General features: G+C 38.9%; 2 protein-coding genes across 4 annotated transcripts; one reads left to right on the top strand and one right to left on the bottom strand.

Annotated features, from left to right (window-relative positions):
* The first annotated feature begins 242 nt into the window (after positions 1–242).
* blow (blown fuse) lies at positions 243–6,716 on the top strand. 3 transcript variants are annotated; one of them, XM_068291994.1, is made up of 4 exons: positions 243–378; positions 2,366–2,644; positions 4,745–5,065; positions 5,149–6,716. In XM_068291994.1, the coding sequence occupies exons 2-4, from the start codon at positions 2,578–2,580 to the stop codon at positions 6,606–6,608; spliced, it is 1,848 nt and encodes a 615-aa protein (XP_068148095.1). In that variant the 5' UTR covers positions 243–378; positions 2,366–2,577; the 3' UTR covers positions 6,609–6,716. The 3 variants fall into 3 exon arrangements, with proteins under 3 accessions (XP_068148095.1, XP_068148094.1, XP_068148093.1); XM_068291993.1 differs by having other exon boundaries at positions 243–544; XM_068291992.1 differs by having other exon boundaries at positions 243–544; positions 2,290–2,644.
* On the bottom strand, positions 6,683–21,058 carry Vps13 (vacuolar protein sorting 13C). The gene is given in 25 exon segments (XM_068291991.1): positions 6,683–7,300; positions 7,355–7,777; positions 7,844–7,944; positions 8,016–9,213; positions 9,276–9,940; positions 9,942–10,119; positions 10,190–10,317; positions 10,390–10,983; positions 11,043–11,783; positions 11,849–12,448; positions 12,510–12,853; positions 12,925–13,197; positions 13,263–13,518; positions 13,595–13,740; positions 13,803–14,145; positions 14,215–14,370; positions 14,436–15,078; positions 15,138–16,882; positions 16,945–17,081; positions 17,150–17,371; positions 17,445–17,804; positions 17,866–18,063; positions 18,130–18,216; positions 20,457–20,659; positions 20,959–21,058. Coding segments are annotated over 24 exon segments (10,023 nt in total). The 5' UTR covers positions 20,557–20,659; positions 20,959–21,058; the 3' UTR covers positions 6,683–6,915.
* Positions 21,059–21,161: the final 103 nt, after the last annotated feature.

The following is a 21,161-nucleotide window of genomic DNA, read 5'->3' as shown; positions in this document are numbered from 1 at the left end:
GTATTTTCAAAAGATTTAAAGATTTAAAAGCAATATTGAAACATTTTTAAAGAAGTTTCCCAGTTTAGGAACTTAGTTTTCAAAAAAGGCAAAAAAAAAAGAATGAAAATTATTGCTGAGGAGCTGAGAAAATGAGAACTCAACGCGGTCAACGCTGTATATGGATCTTTGTCTGGTTACCCTTGTCAGATGCGCCACTGTTTCTCGTTTAAGCTGAGAGTGGCAAGCAGGCAAAATGTTGTTGCTGTTGCCGCTGTCAGTTGCGTTCCAGTGATTCACATACACAGACCCCAAAGTCGGTCTTCGATCTCAGTTTTCAGTCGCGATACGTGCGCGTTTGCGGTAGAGACATCGCCGAGGAGGAAAAAGAGAAAAAAGGTGTTTTTTTCTGGTGCGGACAACGATAAAGTTTAATGCAACGTGCAAAGAATAAAAAAAAATTAACAAAGAAGTAAAAAATGAAACCAAACCGGATGGAAAATAAAATATTGAAATAAACATCGAAAATCGAGTGCTAAAGTTTAGTCGTTTCAAATCGTAGTTGGTAATTATTGAGTGTCCGTTGGTGCAGGAAATCGACCCGACAAACCAAACCATTTGAAAATTACCGGAAATGCACACACACACACACGCGCACACGCACAGCCAGGGAAATGAGCCTCCGCAAAGGTGTACGGAAAAGTCTAAAATACAAAAGAAACGCTCATTTAGAACCGATAAGAATCTTGGCCAATAAAAAAAAAAAATATTATTCAAATAACAAAATAAACAACAATTATCAGTTGCCACAGCGCAAATTGAATTAATATCTTATTGAAGAGAGTGGTGGAGTGGGCAATGGGGAGTGGACCCTCAACTAAATGGAACTCGAGAAGTGGACAAAAACAGAGAATTTCTCTTTGTGCGATGTTTTTTGCAATGAGTCACAATCAAAAAATCAAATAGTTTGCGATTTTTAACATGAGCATAGTATTTCAGTGTTTTGATTTGAGTGGAAACCGCAAAACCGATAGAAGATAGGCTTAAGACACTACAAGTGCAACAACAAACAGACAGACACCCAATCACAGGAGACAGAGAAGAAGAAGGCGTTGCCCGGGTTGGTGGGGGGGCACCAATTTACGATATTTTCGTAATACCATTTAATGTCGCAACTTCCATTGTGTATATGTATACATACATACACACATATGTACATATCTATATGAAAATGTATCTACATAGTACATTAAATCTATTGTATATATGGTAAAAAAAATAACGTCATCATCATCTCTATATGTTTGTATGTATCTTCCCCAGGCGCCAAACGAAGCGTGCAACCAAATAACAACAAAAAAAAAAAAACGAAAATGAATCTAAACAACTACAAATAAAAAGAAAAGCAAAATAAAACTTAAAAAAAAACGAAACTAGATTCAAGCGCAATACGCGCTTTAATATTGTTGGCTCATCGATCTACTTAGAGTTTATAGAAGCGGCTTACGAGGACTGTATTAGAAAATTCTCGATATTGATGGATTCTCAGTAAAGTCTTAAGAAATATTTATGTTCAATTGAACTAAAGACATTTTCTTGGTAAGCAAAAAGTTTACAAGCTTGATGAGTCAAACAAGTCAAGATTTCAGCTTTAGTTTATCCTCTTCTAGGTAAAAATATTTTTTTCAAAGCCTAATGTGTACTTTAGCGCACCTGTCGCCCAATTCGGCTTTAAATATTTTCACTCCAATTCCTTTGAAATATGTTTGGTCGATATAATATATATAATATATATGTATGTATATTCATTGCATATTTAAAGAGAAAATATTTAGAATGTGTTTTTATTGAATTATAGGATTACCAGAGGAAGGGCTAAAAGTTTAATACAATCTGTATTTGCTTACATTTTGTACAAATATTTGTATGAAATGTGATGACTCTAGCTTATTTAGTTATCAAGTGTTTGGCATTCAAACAGACGGACAGACATTACACTATCATGATCCTAAGAGTACATGAGATATAAATAGAACTGTAGTAGTTGCATTTATGGCTAAAGTATTCAAATCTCTTCTATTGTTTTATTTGACAATCTTCTAGTCTGACCCTCGTAGTTTCATCTATTAATACAACAAGACAAAGGCACTTTTTAAACCAAACTCAGTGGGGGAGGACCTATTTTTGTGTGCAAGCAAGGTTGTGTTTATCTCCAATGTGTCTCGTCTTTGGAGCTAAATGCGTGTGTGCGTGTGTGTTTGCTTAAAATTTCCATTTGATACTAAATTCTCAATGCGATATTCTTTATAGTGCATGTGATCTCTAGATAATATCATAAAATGTGTGTGCTTTGCTCTATATACATATATACCTACACTTTTGACAGCAAACTGCTAATTGTTTAAACAAAACAAAAATATAAAGAAAAAAATATTGTGTGCTTTTGTGTGCAGTTGCTGAATATGTCAGCTCTTAAAATCCTCGAGCACCAAATCAAACGATCTACATCAACATCATCAATAGCAACAACAACAATAAACAATCATTAAGGCAAAGCGCTTCAAATTAACGCAAAACAAAAAACAACAACACCAAGTCATGGATACTAACGCAAAGCCAACAAAAGCAACTAACAAAGGCACTGAAATTGAACAATTTTTATTGGGTAAGTAAAGCCAAAAAGTGTGAACCCGTATTTGAATACGAGGGAACCTACATACATACATATAGTTTTGGCAGATTCAACTAACTTAAATGTGTCTCAGAGTTTTGTTAATTTAGAATCTTAATCTTGTCTCCCGCCAGGGGCTTACACACTGAAATACTGAAAATACACACTGCCCGAAGGCAATCAAAACCATTAATAATCATCCAGCGTATTGTTGACTCATACCTCCTACTCCTCATCCTCCTTTTGCTCCTCGTCGACATTTTCAAGTCTTTTCCCATTGCCGTCTTCGGGTCGAATTTTGTGGTGTTGTTTCTTTTTTTAATACGCTTTTGTTCTTCTTGTTATTTCATTGTTTAATTTTACTTACATATTATAAACTAAGAAAGAGTATGATTATTTAATCAAATCGTTTGTAACAGAGCCGAGTTTGAGGAAAAAGGTTTTAATATTATTTGATAAGAACTTTATTTAGGTAAAAGTTCTCAGATAGTATAACTTTGAAAATTCAGACCCTTTTTGATTTAAATAACTTTGTTTTTGAGAGATGTATAGAGAAAGCTATATATGTATGTATGTATAATAGTTTATTTGTTAGGAATTTCGTCTTCTTCCTGAAACAATTTGAAACTGACTTTTAAGAATATAGTTATCTTAAATAATTCTTCTTGGCTTGCAAAACATTATTTCGCATGATTATAAGATGATGCCATTAAAGGGGAATATAAAATTTAAACAAATTAGTCTTCTCTTTTAAAAGATTTCAAATTGAAAACACTCCTTTTTAAGAATTAACTATTTTATGTAATATATTATATTAAAATATAATAGTAAATATTTAGTTGAAAGTTTCTTTGGGTATTCAAAGTTCGGCTTTTTTATACGAATGGCAACTTTCTCGTTTCTTTCTTGTTTTCAGACCTACATTATATGGCATATAGTAAATGTGTACATATATAGTTATGATTATAGCGTTTGCGTGTTAAAACATTTAATAAGAATTTTGGGTAAAAAATAATTTGGTGTTTTTGGTTTTTTCTTTTTTGGTTTTTTATTTTGGTTGTTTACCGTTAAATATGTTTTAGAAGCCAGAGAAAACTTTCTTACCCAATGAAATTATTATTTTTTAATTGCTGCGGTCAATTTGCAGTTGACTCTTTGAGCATTATGAGGTCATATGCTGGGTACTGGGGCTGGTGATGGGGCTGGGTCTGGATCTGGATCTGGGGCTGAAACTGGTACTGAGTCATTTTTGCTGTGAAGACAAGAAGAGTTAATTGCCCCATGCTAACTACTATGTAGTTGTAAATAATAATCGTCGCACAGTGGGTCGTTTGTCGCAAATTTGTGGCACTAATTTATGTCCAAGTTGTTTAAAATTTGTTGAAAGTGTTAATGGTGTTTAAATACAAATTATAAAACTCATATAATTTTGTGATATTTTTTAATTAAGAGTTTTAGGTTCTGAAATTGTGTGAGTTCTTAAAAATAAACAGTTTTGACGCCAAATGGTTTGAATTTATTTATTTAATTAATTCTCTTCACATTTGTTGACCTTTTTTTGCTTTCGCCTATTTGAACATTTGAGTATCCTTTAAAAGCCATTTCAAGTCCTTGCTAAAAGGATTTTTCAATTAAACTTCAAAAAGTAAAGTTTTAAAGATAAAATAGTTTATTTTAACTTAATCTCATCAGAATAGACTTAAATTCTGATCAAATGAAATTGTAATCATTTATTTTTAAATAATTAATAGAATTTACTTAATAATGGCAATCAACAATTTACAAAAATTTCAGTTTAAGATACAGTTTGTTTTTATTTATTATTATGAAATTAGATTTGAATAAGTTTTAATCCATAGTGCATAAAACATGTATTGTTATGGAAGTTACTCAAATGGGTCTGGGTTTAGGATCGGTTTTTCCGGCTCTATCTGTGTCTGAAAATGCCATAAAGCCCAATGATGCGTTTCACAATAAATGGGGCTAACTAGATAGGTACTACCAAGCAATTAATTCTAAGAACTTCAAACGAAGACTAAGTAGAACCTTGACATCAAGCGTAGCACTTACTTTCCGTCCTCCTTTTTCTTGCAGATGTGCGTAAGCATTTTCGCGCTTCACTGGAGACATCCGAATATGAGAACACATCGAATCTATTTCATGTGACAGCCGCAGACCAGACTCTGGAATTGTTGGAAAGATGCGAGTTGTTGCTGGCAGCCTTTGCCTATGGAGACGAACAGGCGACGTCTCCAGTCCCTGTCATTAAGTCGAATGGAAATGGCTTCGATTTTAATTTGGGCTTGGTCGATTGTGTCGATAGCAAAGGGCAGTGTGCAGATATGGCTGGCTCTGGTACCGGTTGCTATCAGGAAATGTTGTCCTCACCATCATCATCATCATCAAAGAATTCATGTAAGTGAAAAGAAGGTGGAGGAGGAGCAGGCGCAGGGGGAAACAAGCAAAAACAGTTGTTGTAATTATCTCTCTAATTGCAGTGTCCGCCTCGCGGGAGTACATTGATCTTAGTAGCACGGGATCTTTGGAAAGCGACAAGACGTTTCGTTACTCTCAGAAGACTATGGACCCGGCAGTAGAACACTATGACATCTGTCAGAGTACTACACAGAATGGAGATACTGGCGATGAGACGCAACAAGTCATAATGGCCTTTAGCCACGAGCTAATCATCGATTGCCCATATGCAGATCTTCCGGCTGGTCATTTGGCCTTGCAACGCTCCACAAAATATGGCCAATTGCAACGTATTGTTCCAAAGCGTTTATTTTTCGATCAGACGAGAAAGTTATATTGCGGCATCCTTAATCATTGGATGCTAAGCTATGCCGATGGACCCACAGCCTGTCGTCCAAGCAACAGTCTTTATCTTAAGAGCTCCTCCATCGAAATTGAGCACTTTGGCGAGGGTAAACGGCGAGAGATTTGCTTTCAAATTATAACGGACGATCCCAACAAGAAATTTGTCTATCAGGCCAATAATGAAGTTGATGCCAAAGAGTGGATTCATGCAATTGAGGCGGCCATACGTGGCGATGCCCACAATGCCACACAATCGCCAACACAGCGAAAACTACCCACACCGCCGGTGACCAAAAAACCATCCATACCCATGGATAGTATTTACGAGGAGCCAACACCCATTTTCAATACGCCTCCCAAACTTCCGGAAAGAAGTCACAGTCCCAACGCTTTGGCCAAGCGTTTCGAGTACGATATACCAAAGTGTCCACCACAGCCGTTAGCCGAAATAGAATTCTCCTGCTCCACCTCTCCGTCCACTACACCGCACTCTGACTTTCAAGCCAAAGTTAAGAGCGTTCACAGTGAACTCTCCAGTCAATTATCACCGACTGGCCCGAGTCCCGAACGTTTGAAGAAGGCCGTCAAGAAGAGCTACTCCTGCGGCAGTAATAGCAGTGAGGCGGAAATGATTTCACTGACAAGTACGTCACCACCAACCACCCCAACCACTCCAAGCAAAGAGCAGAAGAAACAACGCAAGTCTCAGATGCCACCATCGCCACAGCAATCGCCAGGTAAAGATGGTGATAAATTGGCCCGCAGCTGGTTTCTTAGTCGCCTTAATAAGACCGCGGGAATAAAGCTATCAAACACATCAACAGGATCCGGAAATGGTTCCGGATCTACGGATTCAGCCAATGCCAAATGCAAACAGAGTGAAAAAGAAAATCTACTCAACGAACTGGATTTTGGAGAGAGTAACTTGCAATCACCGCCATCTCCGACACCATCGTCGCCTTGTGCCAAAAGCAAGGTGAACATGATCATCAATCAGTTTGAGAATAGTGGCCATTTATCCACAATGTTCAGTGTGGAGGCATTAGCAGCCAATGCCTTGGCCTCCTTAACTTCATTTTGTGAGGGTGATAACTGCAACAATTACGAACCCATCAGCAGCTTCCTGAAGAAGGTATGAAGAGTGGACATCATCATCACTCTCCCTATCGCTCTCTTTTACTCCTTCCCTCTCTATGATTATATACAAGCATCAACAGTGACATAAAATTTTTTAATATCAAAAAGAAAACATTATTGTTAACCATACGTAAAAAGCATTATGTAATGCGCGTGTGTTTGAGTTTTTTGGGTGTATACATATATATGTGGGTGTAAGATATTCATTCGTTTAGCAAGCATCCTTAAACAAAAGTCAAGAGGTAGTTGCCGTTTAAGGATTTGCCATCGTTTATATATGTGTAGTGTGTGTGAGGGTGTGTGTAAATTCACCTTGCCGAAGCATACGGTGATGAGGTCACCGTTATGGATGTGCGATCTTGGCGATGAGATTCTATTATCTCTACCAGAGTATTGCGTTTACGCTCATCTGGAAGAAGCACTAGTTTGCAAGGTGATTCCTTTGTAGAGAATAGACCCAACATCTTTTTGCCCTCCTGTGGCACTGTGATTTTGACGCCACGATTGGTCGCTTCAACCTTTTTGATTTCCTCCCACAAATAGGTCCACAATGACGTCCAGATGCCAAACATCTCATTACGTTGTATATAGAGCAGGCGATGATTGGTGACCAGCAGATATTCGGATTTCTGTATTATCTCCTCGCAGTGTATAAAGTTATCTGTGCTGGAGTACTTGCCCTTGTCAAGTTCTCTGCAGAAAGAAAGTTTATTAATAAGCAGAAGGATAATCAGATCTTTTACTTACTTTAGCATCTTATTGCCCATGGCTTCGACATTACAATAGGGACGCAGGACATAATCGTAGTGCTGGAAGCGTGGTGCTCTCATACGCTTCACCTCTTCATGGGCTTCGGTGGCGCGTTTAACCGCTTCAAAACTTCCGCTGGCAAAATCAACCACACCCGCAGTTGGACGAGCAACAAGACCGATTGCTCCCTTACCAAGACCTTTGAAGAAGCCTTCCACTCCATGTTCTCGAGCTCCACTGACTGGCTTAGTAACCACTCCAGTGACCCCATCAACAAAGCCCATGACCAGACCCTTGCTGCTGCGGGCCAATCCCTCGTGGAAATTCTTTGGCTTATTGTGTATGCCTTGACGGCGTTTTCTTTGGTAATCCTCATCAAAAGTCAAGGCGGCCAATCCCTTGCCCATGGCACCAGTAATCCTATTAACAAGAATCATTAAATATAAATAAAAATATATGTCGTTTAGTTATTAATTGATCACTCACTTGGACATAGCTCCAGCAGCACCTCCAACTGTGTGACCAAATAGCGATTTGACTCCCAACACCAGACCCTCGGCGAATTCGCCAGGTCCTTGGATGGCACCCTACAAGAAGTAAATATATGTATTAGTAAGATCTGTTAAAGGGTCTTCCGTGGTATCAGCCCACCACTAACCTGGAATGGCTCGTAGAATAAATCTTCTACACCTTTCTTTAGTCCCACAACCAGACCATAGGGATTACCCAAGACATCTAAGCCGAGAACCAGGACATAAAGTTGCTTCAACGCCTGACCCGTATAATGCGAGGTGACTTCATTGATAAGTTGCTGCTGTGTAAAGAACTGATACTCTCGTTCGAAGAAAGCCAAACGGAAGACAACATCATTGACATCGGTGAGAGTTACGCCCACACCTTGAACGAGTGGACCCAGGAAACCAGGCAACGCGGCAGTTTGAGTTCCGGCCATTGAGAATGAAACATGTATTTTAAGCGGCCCCAAGTGCAAATTGTCATAGAAATTCTTTTGCTCTTGCTGCGAATGCTGTTCAAAGAATGCCGATAATGGCAATTCAATGGATTCCACATCGCCACGGAATTGTTTGGCTGCCACTTCATCGGTTACCTCCTTGGCGAACATTTCGGCGATGGCCGTTAGGAATAAAATGTCAAGCTTGAAATGGAATTCCTGGATTAGAATGCTGGCATATTTAAATTGTTTCACCGTCGTATTAGGCATAACCCGCTGGACCATACTGCATTCGATGAAAGGTTTGAGCGTCGTTGTGCTGGCCACACTCTTTGGCGGCGCTATGGGTGCCAAGACCACTGGGAATATTGGATCAATGAATTGATTGTCCACCTGAATACGATTAATTTTCACATGCAATTGATTTTGGAACGGTGATGATTTCTTTGAAACCCAAATAGCTGGATAGAAGCTACGTCTCAGTTGGCGATCGACATTACTCTTCTTAAAGATCATATTATTAAAGTCGATGGGGAATTTGTTATCCAGTTTGTATGTTTGCACATCGTTGACACTCTTATGCACTAAATAGCGTTGATATTCCGCTTCGATTAGCTCTGTATCATGAATGGTCATCTCGCGGAAACGCTTCTTGTCCGGTTTCTTGGATTCCCATATGATACCGGAACTTGTAACGCCAAGATAAAGTATATCCAGTCCGGTTTCATTATTGACCACCGAGACACCAATCCCGTGAATACGCAAATCTATACTCTGTGTGATGGTTTGCAGAGCAGCACTGCTTTCAGTACGCTTGGCAATGGACTCGATGTCGGTGAAAAGAAGCACTCGCTGCAGTCCATCCAAGAATGATACCCAATAAGCTTTGCGTCCGTTTTGCAAACTAAAAACAAAAGTTTCACTTAACATCACAAGCTCTAAAGAATGAATGCAAGAAATACTTACGTTACTTCGCCTACATTGTCCCGGCGGAGATCTGATTCCTGTTTATTATTGCCAAATATTAATACTTTGGGACCAGCGGGATCACTCCAAGCATACATTATAGAATTTCTGGCCCGAAGTATAAGGTCGTTTTTAGTGCCCTTCTCCGAATAGACAATATCATGACTGGTATGATTGATAAGAAGACCTGGAGCATCTGACTTTTTGTATTCGGTAAAGGTTATGTAGACGCCACCTTCAGTTGTCTGAACATCGACATTGACGCCACCGTAAATGCTATCATTTAGCTTGAGCAGCGTGCACACCACCTCCGTATAGTCGAAGGCGGGTGTTGTCTTATCATCAACACGTACAATCAGTTTGTGGTTGGCTTCATTTTTCGGCCAGAGCGGTTCACATTGCTCCGGACTCAGTCTCATCCAAGGATCACCGGGTCGACTCTGCTCTTGCACCTCTATATCAAAGCTGCAGTGATTGCGAATGATATAGAAAGGTATAAACGTTATCTGTTTGGTCAGTGAGTTTTGAGTCAAATGATTGTGAACGCCAATGCTATATTTCTGGTCGTTGGCTCGGCAAGTAACCTCGCCAACTGAACCGGCCACATCGAGGGGAATTTTTTCACTCCATTCGCCATTGTCAAAACGAATTGAAGCTTTTTTTTTTGTCAAAGAATAACTTATCGCGGAACGTGAACAAAATGGGTCCCGTGTATTCGGGCGGGTGATATAGTACTTCCAAAGATGAAACGTCTGTTTTGTAGGTAAGCATCTGACCAGTCTTATTAATCATCCAGAAGGGACTGTAGATGGTAAGAACTAGACTGCCATGACGATTCTCCGATCTGTCCCAATGAAATATTCAATGATTAGAAAGTTATTTTTGTTATTCAAAATTATAGTTTTCAAACTTACCGCACGTAGAGATCCATATCCATTTTTATTTCCGAATCATAAGAGGCAAAAGTCCAAATGCTAACTTCACCATCGCATTCAGCGATGTCAGTTGAACATGACCAATCCTTTTCCAAATATTGAATCAACTAAAAGGTTGGAGTAACAAAATTGTCATTAAACAAATCCTTGGTTTTTTTTCCAAACTGTTGCCCACTTACCCGTACAACTAAAAAGCTTTTAGTTTCTTTTCCCTTCTGGGACATCTTGACGGTGGGCAAATGCAGCACATCGCCTGGTTCCACGACCTTTTCTCCATAGTCTAGGAACTCCTCTCGATTGTATTTCTTTACCAAATCTTGCGTGGCATCATGCGATTCAACTGTTTCCTTGCGCACTGAACAACCAGCCACCGAAACTTTGATATCAATTGGTAGACTGTTTCGTAAGTAAAGCGGCGGACGTAAATGAATCGTATAGAAGGCACTCAGCAATTTGAATTTGTTGGTATTCTCATAGTAGACTTCATCTTTTCTGCGTATGCTGTTAATATAAAGCGGTTCAAAGGTCGATGTCGGATCACATTGCAGTTGATGTGAATAGTTCATATCTGAAGGATTTGCGCGCCACGAAATTCCCTGTACGGAGGTTTTATATCCCTTGATGGAGAAATATAGCTCTTTGGAGTCTGCGTAGATTGCATGCAGTGGGACATGAAACACTTCGCCTGGTTTAGCTGTTCCCACTAGAATTTCTTCATCCTCCGGTTGCTTCCTTCGGTAAACATTGATGGAGGTACTGAAATGATTATGGACCTAAACAAAAAATTTTATTTAAAAAAGAAATTCTTATTGGTTTATAGAAGAGTACTTACATTCACAACACCATGAATGTTTACTTTGGTAGTACCATAATCCAATTTAACCTCCGAAATAATGCCCCAAGGTTCTCCATCTACTGCACGCAGTAGAGGGAAATAGCGAATATCCGCCTTGGACACTGGCAGTATAACTTCTTTATCAATTCCGCCAACTTTCACATACAAATTATAATCATCTGCTTGCTCATCCGATAGGCCACTGATGTCCTTTGTCTGCAGATATGCCCGACCACCTGATGAAATAGTGCATGTCTGTATAGAGCTAGGATCCACTATTGCCTGATCATCGCTGGTTGGTGTCTGCAGCAATAGAGTGCTATTGACAACACCTTGTATTTGTGTACCACCTCGATGAACTTCGTGCAAAGTAAAAATCCCGCGACACAAATCCAAGGTTATATCGAATCCTGTATCATTCTCCACCACATAGGGAGCCACAATTTCGGGCTTGATCAATCCCTTTTGATCGATCGCCTGGGAGAAAGCCTCACCCAACTCGCCCAGCAGACTTACACAAGTTTTGCTCAGGGTTATCTCAAGATTTTCGTTGGAATGTATTTTCATATTGGTAGTTTGATACTCCTCCGAGAAATCATCCACTTCGCTTTGAACCTTCTCCATTCCAAGATCGAACTTAAGTTCCCACGGCACGTACTCACTGACGCCATTTCGGTTAACTACTTCATTTAGTTCGATTATGGGCTCCCATTCAGCTAGTCGCTGATTAAAGTAGTTCTAAAAAAAAAAAATTAAAACGCTTTTTAAACAAAGAAGACAACATTTACAACGATTCAGCTTACCATATTAAGAGTTATCGATCCATTCGCACTAAGATTTCGGCTCCAGTTGTTAAATACGGCCGTGACACGTGTCTCTAATGAAATTAGTGGTTTCGTATAATATCCCATTCCAGATTCGATTACCAAAGCTATACTTGGCATTTCAATTACACATTTTTCCGCTTTCTGATTGCCATCCAAATCTGTGATTTCGTTGTCAAGAAATTGGAAGGCTTCCGTAGCTTCCTCAACTTTAGTGAACCAATAGGACCGAGAGCTGAATTGTTTGGGATACCAGAGTTTCGAATAATCCTTCTGAACCTTGTTTTCTGTGGCACTCAACGCACTGCCCGTGCTAATGCTAAGCATAGCCTTGTTAAGCAGTTCAATGGTGGCCGGCGAGACATTAATTATAATGTCACTCAGCTTAAGGCTGATGTGAAGACCCTCCTCTTCAGGAGTCGAACCCTGCAAACTGATGACACACGGATGCAAAATATAATGACGAGTTGCTTCGCGTCGCTCTGGTAAGAAAGAGCTCATGTAGATCTTCAACGCATCGATTTGCCCATTAATAATTTGTTTTTCATTGATGGATCGATAATTTAAATGTACTTGTGCCTGCAATCGTCAAAAGTCACAACATGATTAATAAACTCAACTAACAGCAAGATTCACTCACATTGAAAATAATCGCATTGGTATTCAGATCATCGAGACTCTCCACCAAAATGATATCCGGCTCATCAATGTGCAGTATTAGATGCATTCTTTTATCCAAACTACTTCCGAGCGATGTGCTACCTACTTCTCTATCAACTTTTTCATTCGCTGCTGCCATAGCCGCGCCGCGAACAGAATCCCTAGTCGCAGCCAAAGTATCGTTAACTGTTTGCGAAATTTCATTTGAATTTACACCCATGGAAGAATTCGCCTCATTGTCCGGGGGCACCGTTAAGAATGAAGTTAATTTAAGCAGAAAGTCAATGGAAACTATTAAATCAAAACCACGTACATGAACCTCGGCTGAAAGTTGAAAGGGTACACAAAATAACATTAAAAGTCAATGATCAGTGAAAATGATAAACAGAACCTACCGAAGGTATCATTTTCTTTAATAATGGCCGTGACATCCACCATAAAGTTGCGTTCATTATAGCAGGCATCGATAATTTCCTCGGTGTCCAATCGAGGATTCTGCCAATCCTTACGGCTCAAATACTGATGTATTTGACTGGTGTTATTCTTCCGTGTATCATCCAATTGAATGTTGCACAGTACAACAGACACGCTAAGTGTATTATCAACTAGCTTGGATCCCTTTACAGACAGAAAATAGATACCAAAACGAGCCAGACCAGCATCCTCAGCTAGAAGGTTTAGAAATAAATATAAATATAACAAATACAAATGATTGAACAACTTTCTGTTTTACCTTCCATCAGATTTATAATAACGCCATCGAATTGGAAATTGAATTTTAATGATTCATTAATTCTTTTATTTCGGGCCAATGATTGGGTCGATTGTTTGCTAAAAGTTGGACGTGCAATGCTACGATTATCAATAGTCTTTCGTGTTGGTGACTTTGGCGGTGCCCTCTCGATGGGTGGAAACTCGTCAATACCTTCGCTTAGATTTCGATTCAATATCGACATTATTAAAGCGTAATCATCGGTAAAAAGCGTGAGCTATCAATGGATAGGAATAAAAAATTATTGGATTTATTTTATTAGATTTTCTCATTTGTACTTGGATATTTCTTACCTCGATTGATTTTAGACGACCAGATAGATTAAGATCGGGTACATCTTTGTACCACTGACTTGATAGATTTCGTGTAACTAGAAGAGTGAAACTCATGGGATTCATCATATTCAATTTAGATCTCCATCCAACAGCCGCATCCACATCTTTATAAAGAAGGTATAGTTTAGTATTTAATGGCAATGCAAAGAGTTCAACTCCTCCTTACCATCGACATTGGAATCATCCGCTTCCAATATGGTAACCTTTGTGATTTTTATATCCTTCAACTGAAGTTTGATTTCATCTATAATCGCTCGCTCTTCTCGATCTTGCACTGGAACCTCGATGGTATTATTTGTCAATTCCAGCATACCCAAGTCCAAAGACAGTGCGTTACAGCTCTTCGAGTCCACTGGTATGATGATTATGGGAGCATTAATACGCACATTAAGTTTCATCCGTGTGGCCGTTTCATAGGCATCCATAGCCTTTTGCCTGGCGGACTCTGCTGCCGCGGCACTGGCATCAGACAAAGCTTGCTGAGCAGCTTGGAAATTGTTAAGGAAGTTCTGCAGGAAACACAAATAAACAATAAGTAATAGAAATAATAGTCAGATTTGGTAAAAAAAAAAACTTACCAAAACGCCAGAGACAAACCAATTGAGAAATATGATCTTCATGCAACCAATATCCACGGTTATTTTCATATCATCCGAATTATAGTCAAGAGTTTCATCCTTATTATAGAGCACCACTTGACAATTAAAGGCATCCTGACCCACAATGCTCAAGATCTAAAATAGACAATATTATGGTTTAAGAGGCAGAGAATTCGGATTAAATATTTCAAAGAACTTACATTTTGGTGTTTGGTTAGAGGATTCAGGTCAATGACTTGAATATCCTTCAAACCTATATTCAGTTCAGTGTATGATGATTTCATGGTAAGTCTGGTCACAAATTTTTTGATGTTCATCTCGGCCAGTGGTCGATTACGTGATGTTAATTGCAGACCCACTTGGAGGAGATTTGCCACCAGACGGATCTTAATGCTCTCCACTACACGACGACGTCGCGAAGCGGATGCTTTACTCCGACGTGTTGTCATTTGATTTGTCGTCATGATATGCTCAGTGTCCTCCATAATAACAGCCAGTTTATGTTTAATACCATCCCCGGCTCCGGCTGAAGCGAAACGGTCTTGCGGCTTATCGTTTTTCAGAACACTCTCTAAATTTTTCTGAAAATTATTGGAGACCTCCAGCAAACTAAGCAAGCATTCCTGGTGAAGCACAATATTAAGAATCTCGAAATTAACCACAATCAATTGCTCTGTCGAATTGTATTTAGTAGTAAATTCAGGTGACAGTTTGTCAGCCAGCGTATAAGAGACAGTGAACAAATAGTTCTGGTCCTTAGCATAACCCGGGGTGTCAATGACGTCCAGAACCCTTTCATTATTTCCGACACAGTCGAATTGCTTAATATTGAGACCTCCCACTCTGTAAAAATGAAATCAAATTAAACTTTATATTTAAATCTAAGTGAGGGGGATTCTTACTTTAGAGTGGCCACCGTTTCATAGGTTCGCTGGGCCAGATAAGCCTCTACTTGCAGCACCTGAAGTGATAGAATTTCCTGGGCGCGACGAGTATTCTCGATATCTAGCAAATCTCCGTGCTGCAAAGAAGTTGATGGCTCCTGTTCCGGCGTAACAAACTCTTGCGTGATATCCGAATCATTTTCACATAATCTCTGAGACTGATAGAGCCTAAGAGAAATCTCGTTGAGGGAGAAGTTCACCTCCACATTGGTATATTGGGTAATTTCATCAATATCCATTGGTTTGTTAGCTGAAGCTGAAGACTCGGTGTTACGTTTCTTGATCTCTTTGTTGATAAAGTTGGACAAAGAACTGCGCGATCGTTGAAGTGTCGAGGGTTGAGCCGGTGAAGAGTTCTCTGGAAGAGGAATACTTGTGCCCACGCCAATGGCATCGATCACACGATCCTCACTAACATTCACTTGTATGGAAGGCAGTTCGATGTCTACCTTTACCTTGGGCAAACGCGGATCGTCGTCTACCACACATAGAGCAGCTACAACTTTAACAGAGGTGGGTCTCAAAACGTGCAGATCGGTGGCGACAGCCAAGTTCAGAGCTTGTTGCCATGGTTCACCCGGGCGGGAAACCAGAACTTGGATGTCATCAACCTCAATGGTGAATCTGTCATAGGCATTGTCCATAACATTTTTAAGAATATCATGCTGATGCTCGCCCGATTGATACAAAGACTGAATATGACCGGATGTTCGTTGACGCGGTGTAGTGGTCACATGTAACTGACCCAAACTTACAACCACCAAAGATTTCTCATTGGCCACATACAGACCACCATGGGGCACTACTAGAATATTGGGCATGAGTAGAATATCCGCATCCAGTACGGACTTTTGGTCAATGACATACTGCATTCCTGTGGCCGATCGCTCCTTGATGCTACCTAGCTGGGCACTGGCAACATTTTCAAATTTAGAAAGGGTGACATCATTAGGTGGTTTGAAGACACTCAGTAAACTCAGGATGGTATCTGCATCGTAGACAATTTGCAATGGTCGAGCCACAACTTTCACCCGCTGATCGCACAGTTTATCCAGAGGATTTGTTTCGAAGAATATATCCAATAGATTAAATTCATCGGTGATTTTGGACTCCACCAGTAAAGGTATACGGTTGCTCTCCTTGCGTTCCCTGCCAAATACGCTAAGCTCTTTCATGCCAGCAGTTATGCTAATGGCCTCGGCAGCAGGACGTTGTGTCACCTTAGCAGTGGCCATGGAAAACTTAAGCTTTAATATCGAGGGCAAGTCCTGATAATCGTAAGAGATTCTACTGTCATTATCAAGACGAACATCCTCATAGAGGCCCACCTCCAAGGCAATAAGTTTAAAGTTCATTCGCATGGCTTCATAACTTTCGGGCATATTTTGCGGATTGGCGTTCTCCTGATAGCCTATGGCCTTATATAGTTTCGCCTTCTCCTCGGGTGTCATTGCGGCTTCAAACTTTTTGACAATGTTTTCACCAGTGGTGCCTGTGTCTTTCTTAGCACCGCCACTGCCCCACCACCCACTAAACCAGCCTGTTTGCTCAGGCGGAGTTGTAACGCGCAATTTGGCTATCTCGATATTGACTCGCTGTCGTATCAGTAGCAAATTAAACACATCTAATTCATGTTCCAACAAAGTGCAGGATTCTAATAACGTAGCAGGAGGTTTCTTGTTTAGCTCACGTTCTTTGTATTTCTGAAAACGCCAACAAAAATATTAATGTATCATAAATTTAATGTTTATTTTCATTTACTTACCTGTGCATACATATTACAACGATCGCGATGCTGTTTTATGTGTTCCCATGTCCAACAGCGGCGAATGCGTCTTACATCCTCCTCGAGAACAGAATTAATTGCAAATGCCCACCATGCCTTGGCATTGCCTTTGTAGGCTATATAAACAAATTATAGAAGTAACACAGTAAATAGATAGACGGACACCGAGCATTATCTATCTTACGTAAATTGTGCGGCCGATATTTGCGATAGGGCAGACCCAGCTGCATGCGATTCATAGAATCGCCCAGCTTTGCGATATTGTGAAACTGTGTACTGGTTAGACCCACATTTAATGTTTCCATTTCAAGAGTCAAATCAATTTTGGGAATTTCGAATGGTGGGTCATCAAATTCTGGATTCATATTTAGCTTTAGCTTGGCATTACAACAAATTGGACCCAATACTAGAAAAAAAAGAAGAAAAAATAGGTATTTAGAAAAAAACCTTACTAATTTTAATTCTTGTCATTAACTAACCATAACTGTAACTAGATGGTTTAAATTCCTTGTTTGCAATATGCGCCTGAAACGTTTCGGCCAACTGTTCTTTCTCCTGACCCGAATAAAGTCGGGCATTAACATTCATATAGGCGGAGAGGCAGGAGAGATTCGCAATTTTAAAGACCTGCGACGATTGTTGGGCCATATAACATTTCTCCCAGTTATTATCCGTGGTATAGAGTTCCAACTCATGCAACGATATGCCAAAGGAGAAGGGACTTCCTGTTGTGGTTGAATCCTCATAACGAATATGTACATTGGAGATTTTAACTTGCAAATTATTAACAATTTGAGCAGTCAATTTCTCTGCGAAACCAGGATCAGCTTTGGGCTTATCTGCGATAGAATGCAATAATTAATAAACATTTTATGATATTTTTATGGACTTTGATTTTACCCTTATCCAGCTCTTTTTTGCGTTCGGCTTCCAGGGCATCGAGTGCCACTTTCTTGGCCTCCAGGGCATATTTAGCTTCCTTCTCGGCATTATATCGAACATTATTGTTTGGTGAAACCAATACATATAGACTATCGATATCGACAATCACTGGCTGACTATATAAATTCTTCCATGGTATCTTTAATACCAACTTGCCTGGAAATTAAAAAAATAACTTAACAATCGAAGTTATTCCATGATTAACCTTTAATATTATCTTACCTAGATAACCATAAACAAGCTGAACTGGCAAATCCAAATCATCGAGGGCATTTTCACGTATCCTGAGATTTTGCAAGACCACATCACCTAAATAAATAAACAAAATTTTTAATAAAATTATTTATGTTCTTTTAATTAAGGGCAAAGTTTGGGAATAATCATCATCCTCATTTCACATTCACATTAAGTAATTAGTCAACTTCGATAGCGGTCAGAAGCAAATACCCATTGATTTATGGTCAATGAGTGAATAGTAAACAAAACAAAACACTCATACCAATGCCAAGACATCAATTCAATTTCAAATTAAAGAGAAACCAACGTCTGGTGAGGCATACACACAGTTCGTGTGATAATGCCACTCCTCCATAGTTGGCAATAGGTGAAATCAAAAAAATATGCCAAGTCTGATCAAAGTATATATACTTTATACATATGTATAAACAATTCCATTTAATCGCTGATAAGTGTAGTTAAACAACTTAATTATTTAACACCATTAACATTATTAGATAATCAAAAAATATTACTTCAATTATCAAAAGATACTAATGTTTAGATAGCACCACTGGACAATTTAATTGAAAAACACATGTATTGAGTGGATATATTTGCTTAGCTAATAATTTTACGATAAAATATTATACAAGTAAAAACGTATAGTCTACAAAATCCACTAAATTAATTCTATGTATGTATGTATAATTTTCTTCTGCCTTTTACAAACATGCCAACGTATAAGGCCAATCGATCTTAATCGAAATTGCCCGATTTGGAAAGCGTATACAAAAGATAACACCTTGTGCACGTATTGCACAAATGTGTGACATCCAAGATAAGAATTTGCATAAATGTATGTATGCATTTACTACGTATCATTAGTCAATTAGTCAATAATTGGCAGCCAACAGTGGCGCATAACAAAAATATTGAAGTCATGACAAATAAGGGGAATTTTCTTAGTTCATTTGTGGTGGTGTGGCCCAAGAAGCACAATATGTGTATAAATCAATGTGCTCCACCTTATCACCCTTTACAAATACAACTCTTTATTGGTGAATGAAACTGAGAAGAAAATCAAAGGGAAAGACTATCTTTAGACTAACCGAAGTTTCAATACCCTTGCATATTTTTGGAAAATAAAATAGGGATAAGAAACTTTTCGTGTCTCTAACCCAGAGTATTTGCTACTGAATTAAACATACATACATACATATGTATGTATATAATGCCTGTGGAAAGAATTTAGCACTTTAGCTTCTGACTTCTGGGAGGAGAAAGAGGAGGTTAACTGAGTTTTGCTATATAAACTCGTATTATCGTGCTTTCCAAGATTATACGTACACCTTTTATGGTTAAAGATACATTTTTCTAGGCGTTGCCCTGTGCTAAATAAATAGACTCTTTGTGCAAGGGCGTACAAAAAAAAAACACAAAGGTTTGGAACGATCTATGGCATTATCGTATGTGGCCACATCACTCGACGGTTACAACAATTTAGAAAATCTGACTGAATATTCATGAATTGCGGCGACATTATGTCATCAAGTTCAGAGGCTCACAAAAAATAGTATGGCTTTTGATTGTTTAACTCTTTCACTTTTTTTGTGTTTCCAAATCAAAACCAGTTGGTGGTTCACTCCATTCTTTTAACTTGATATCCAACAAGAGAGAGAGAGAGAAAGAGAGAGGATGTTAATGGAGCAAAAACTAAGAAATGGAATGTCAAACTTAAGCAGTTGCTGTAATCTGAGTAGTTTTATATGAAAAATCATCCGTTGTTGTTATCCATTGTTGTTCTGACAGATGTGTGTGAATCGGTGAGAGAGAGAAACCGCAATAAATTTTGCTCTGGGATAACGCTAGTTGGGTGGGTGTGTATATCGCAGAGTAAGCAAATGCAACAGTTTGTTTCCTCTGGGAGAGCTTGAGAATTGTTCTCTCTGCGGATGCTAATGGATGACTATGTACTTGTTAGTAGTCGACAAAATTGAGGAATCTTTATTATTAAACAAACCATAAAGGTTTTGGAAACCACTTGAAGTTATTCATTTTTTGGCACAAATTTTATATAGAAGAAGTGGCATTTTAATGATAGTTGTAGTAAAAATAGAAAATACATATGTATATTTTATGGTTTTTGTTTCATGTTGGCCTGTGTAAATAAGTAGACCAGAAATTAGGTCATAGTCAAACTAAAAGCTAAATGTGAAGGATAAGGTCATTGTTCTTTGTATGGTTGCGTGTTTGGGGCTCCTATCTGGAGTTGGGAACCCCGTAATTAACTCCCAATCCTACAACATACTCTCCCTTGACATTCGACTTACCTCCCCAGATGCCAATTTTCAGTTGATTCCGGTCCAAGTTCTCTATATAATCGCCTAGAACCTTATTGAGGATATCGACAACCAGCGCCTCAAAGACCATTTTGTGACCAGCGGAACAGCTGTTGACAGCTGCCTGGCTATTGATTTTCCTTTCGTTTCAATTATTAGTAACAGTCGCGCGCGTTGAATGGGTTAAATTTGATCTAAAATAAAGTATAAGCAGAAACACGAAACAATATAAAACAGATGAAATGGATTTAGGAGAGAGAGACGAAACAAAACTCAATGATGAGTCTCAGGGATGATGTCATCCATAGTCTTCTAAAAAGCACGCACATCGCACAATATTTATGGGGAATTACATTCACATTAACTTTTGGTTATTAAAATGTAGAAATTATTGTAGTTATTACACGATAGAGACGACTTTTACTCTCTATTTGCCATTGTTTTTGTTTTGATACCACGTTGAAAAAAAAAAAAAATTAGTTATTCAATTTACCAGCTCGGAAGGCTGCGGCATTGGCGTCGTATTATCAGTATATAACAATAACAAAATCGACAGAAATTGTGCGCGGTTCCACGTCCGAACTCGTTTAGCTTGCGATAAAAACTGACATGTGAATGTCAATTCTAGGGCTGCCATCCTTTTTGCATAAACAGCTGATTCAACACGTCAGCTATAAAAACTATACTTGGCAACTC

This window comes from Drosophila tropicalis, unplaced genomic scaffold (assembly GCF_018151085.1).
Source record: "Drosophila tropicalis isolate 14030-0801.00 unplaced genomic scaffold, ASM1815108v1 contig_593, whole genome shotgun sequence".
NCBI classification, from domain to species: domain Eukaryota; kingdom Metazoa; phylum Arthropoda; class Insecta; order Diptera; family Drosophilidae; genus Drosophila; species Drosophila tropicalis.
This window is presented reverse-complemented; position numbering and strand designations above follow the sequence as displayed.

Excerpts from the sequence above, each read along its gene's own strand:
- blow (XM_068291994.1), top strand. The coding sequence starts at position 2,578 with ATGGATACTAACGCAAAGCCAACAAAAGCAACTAACAAAGGCACTGAA. Across the intron at positions 2,645-4,744 it reads AATTGAACAATTTTTATTGG|ATGTGCGTAAGCATTTTCGC; the intron begins GTAAGTAAAGCC and ends TTTTTCTTGCAG. Across the intron at positions 5,066-5,148 it reads ATCATCATCAAAGAATTCAT|TGTCCGCCTCGCGGGAGTAC; the intron begins GTAAGTGAAAAG and ends CTCTAATTGCAG.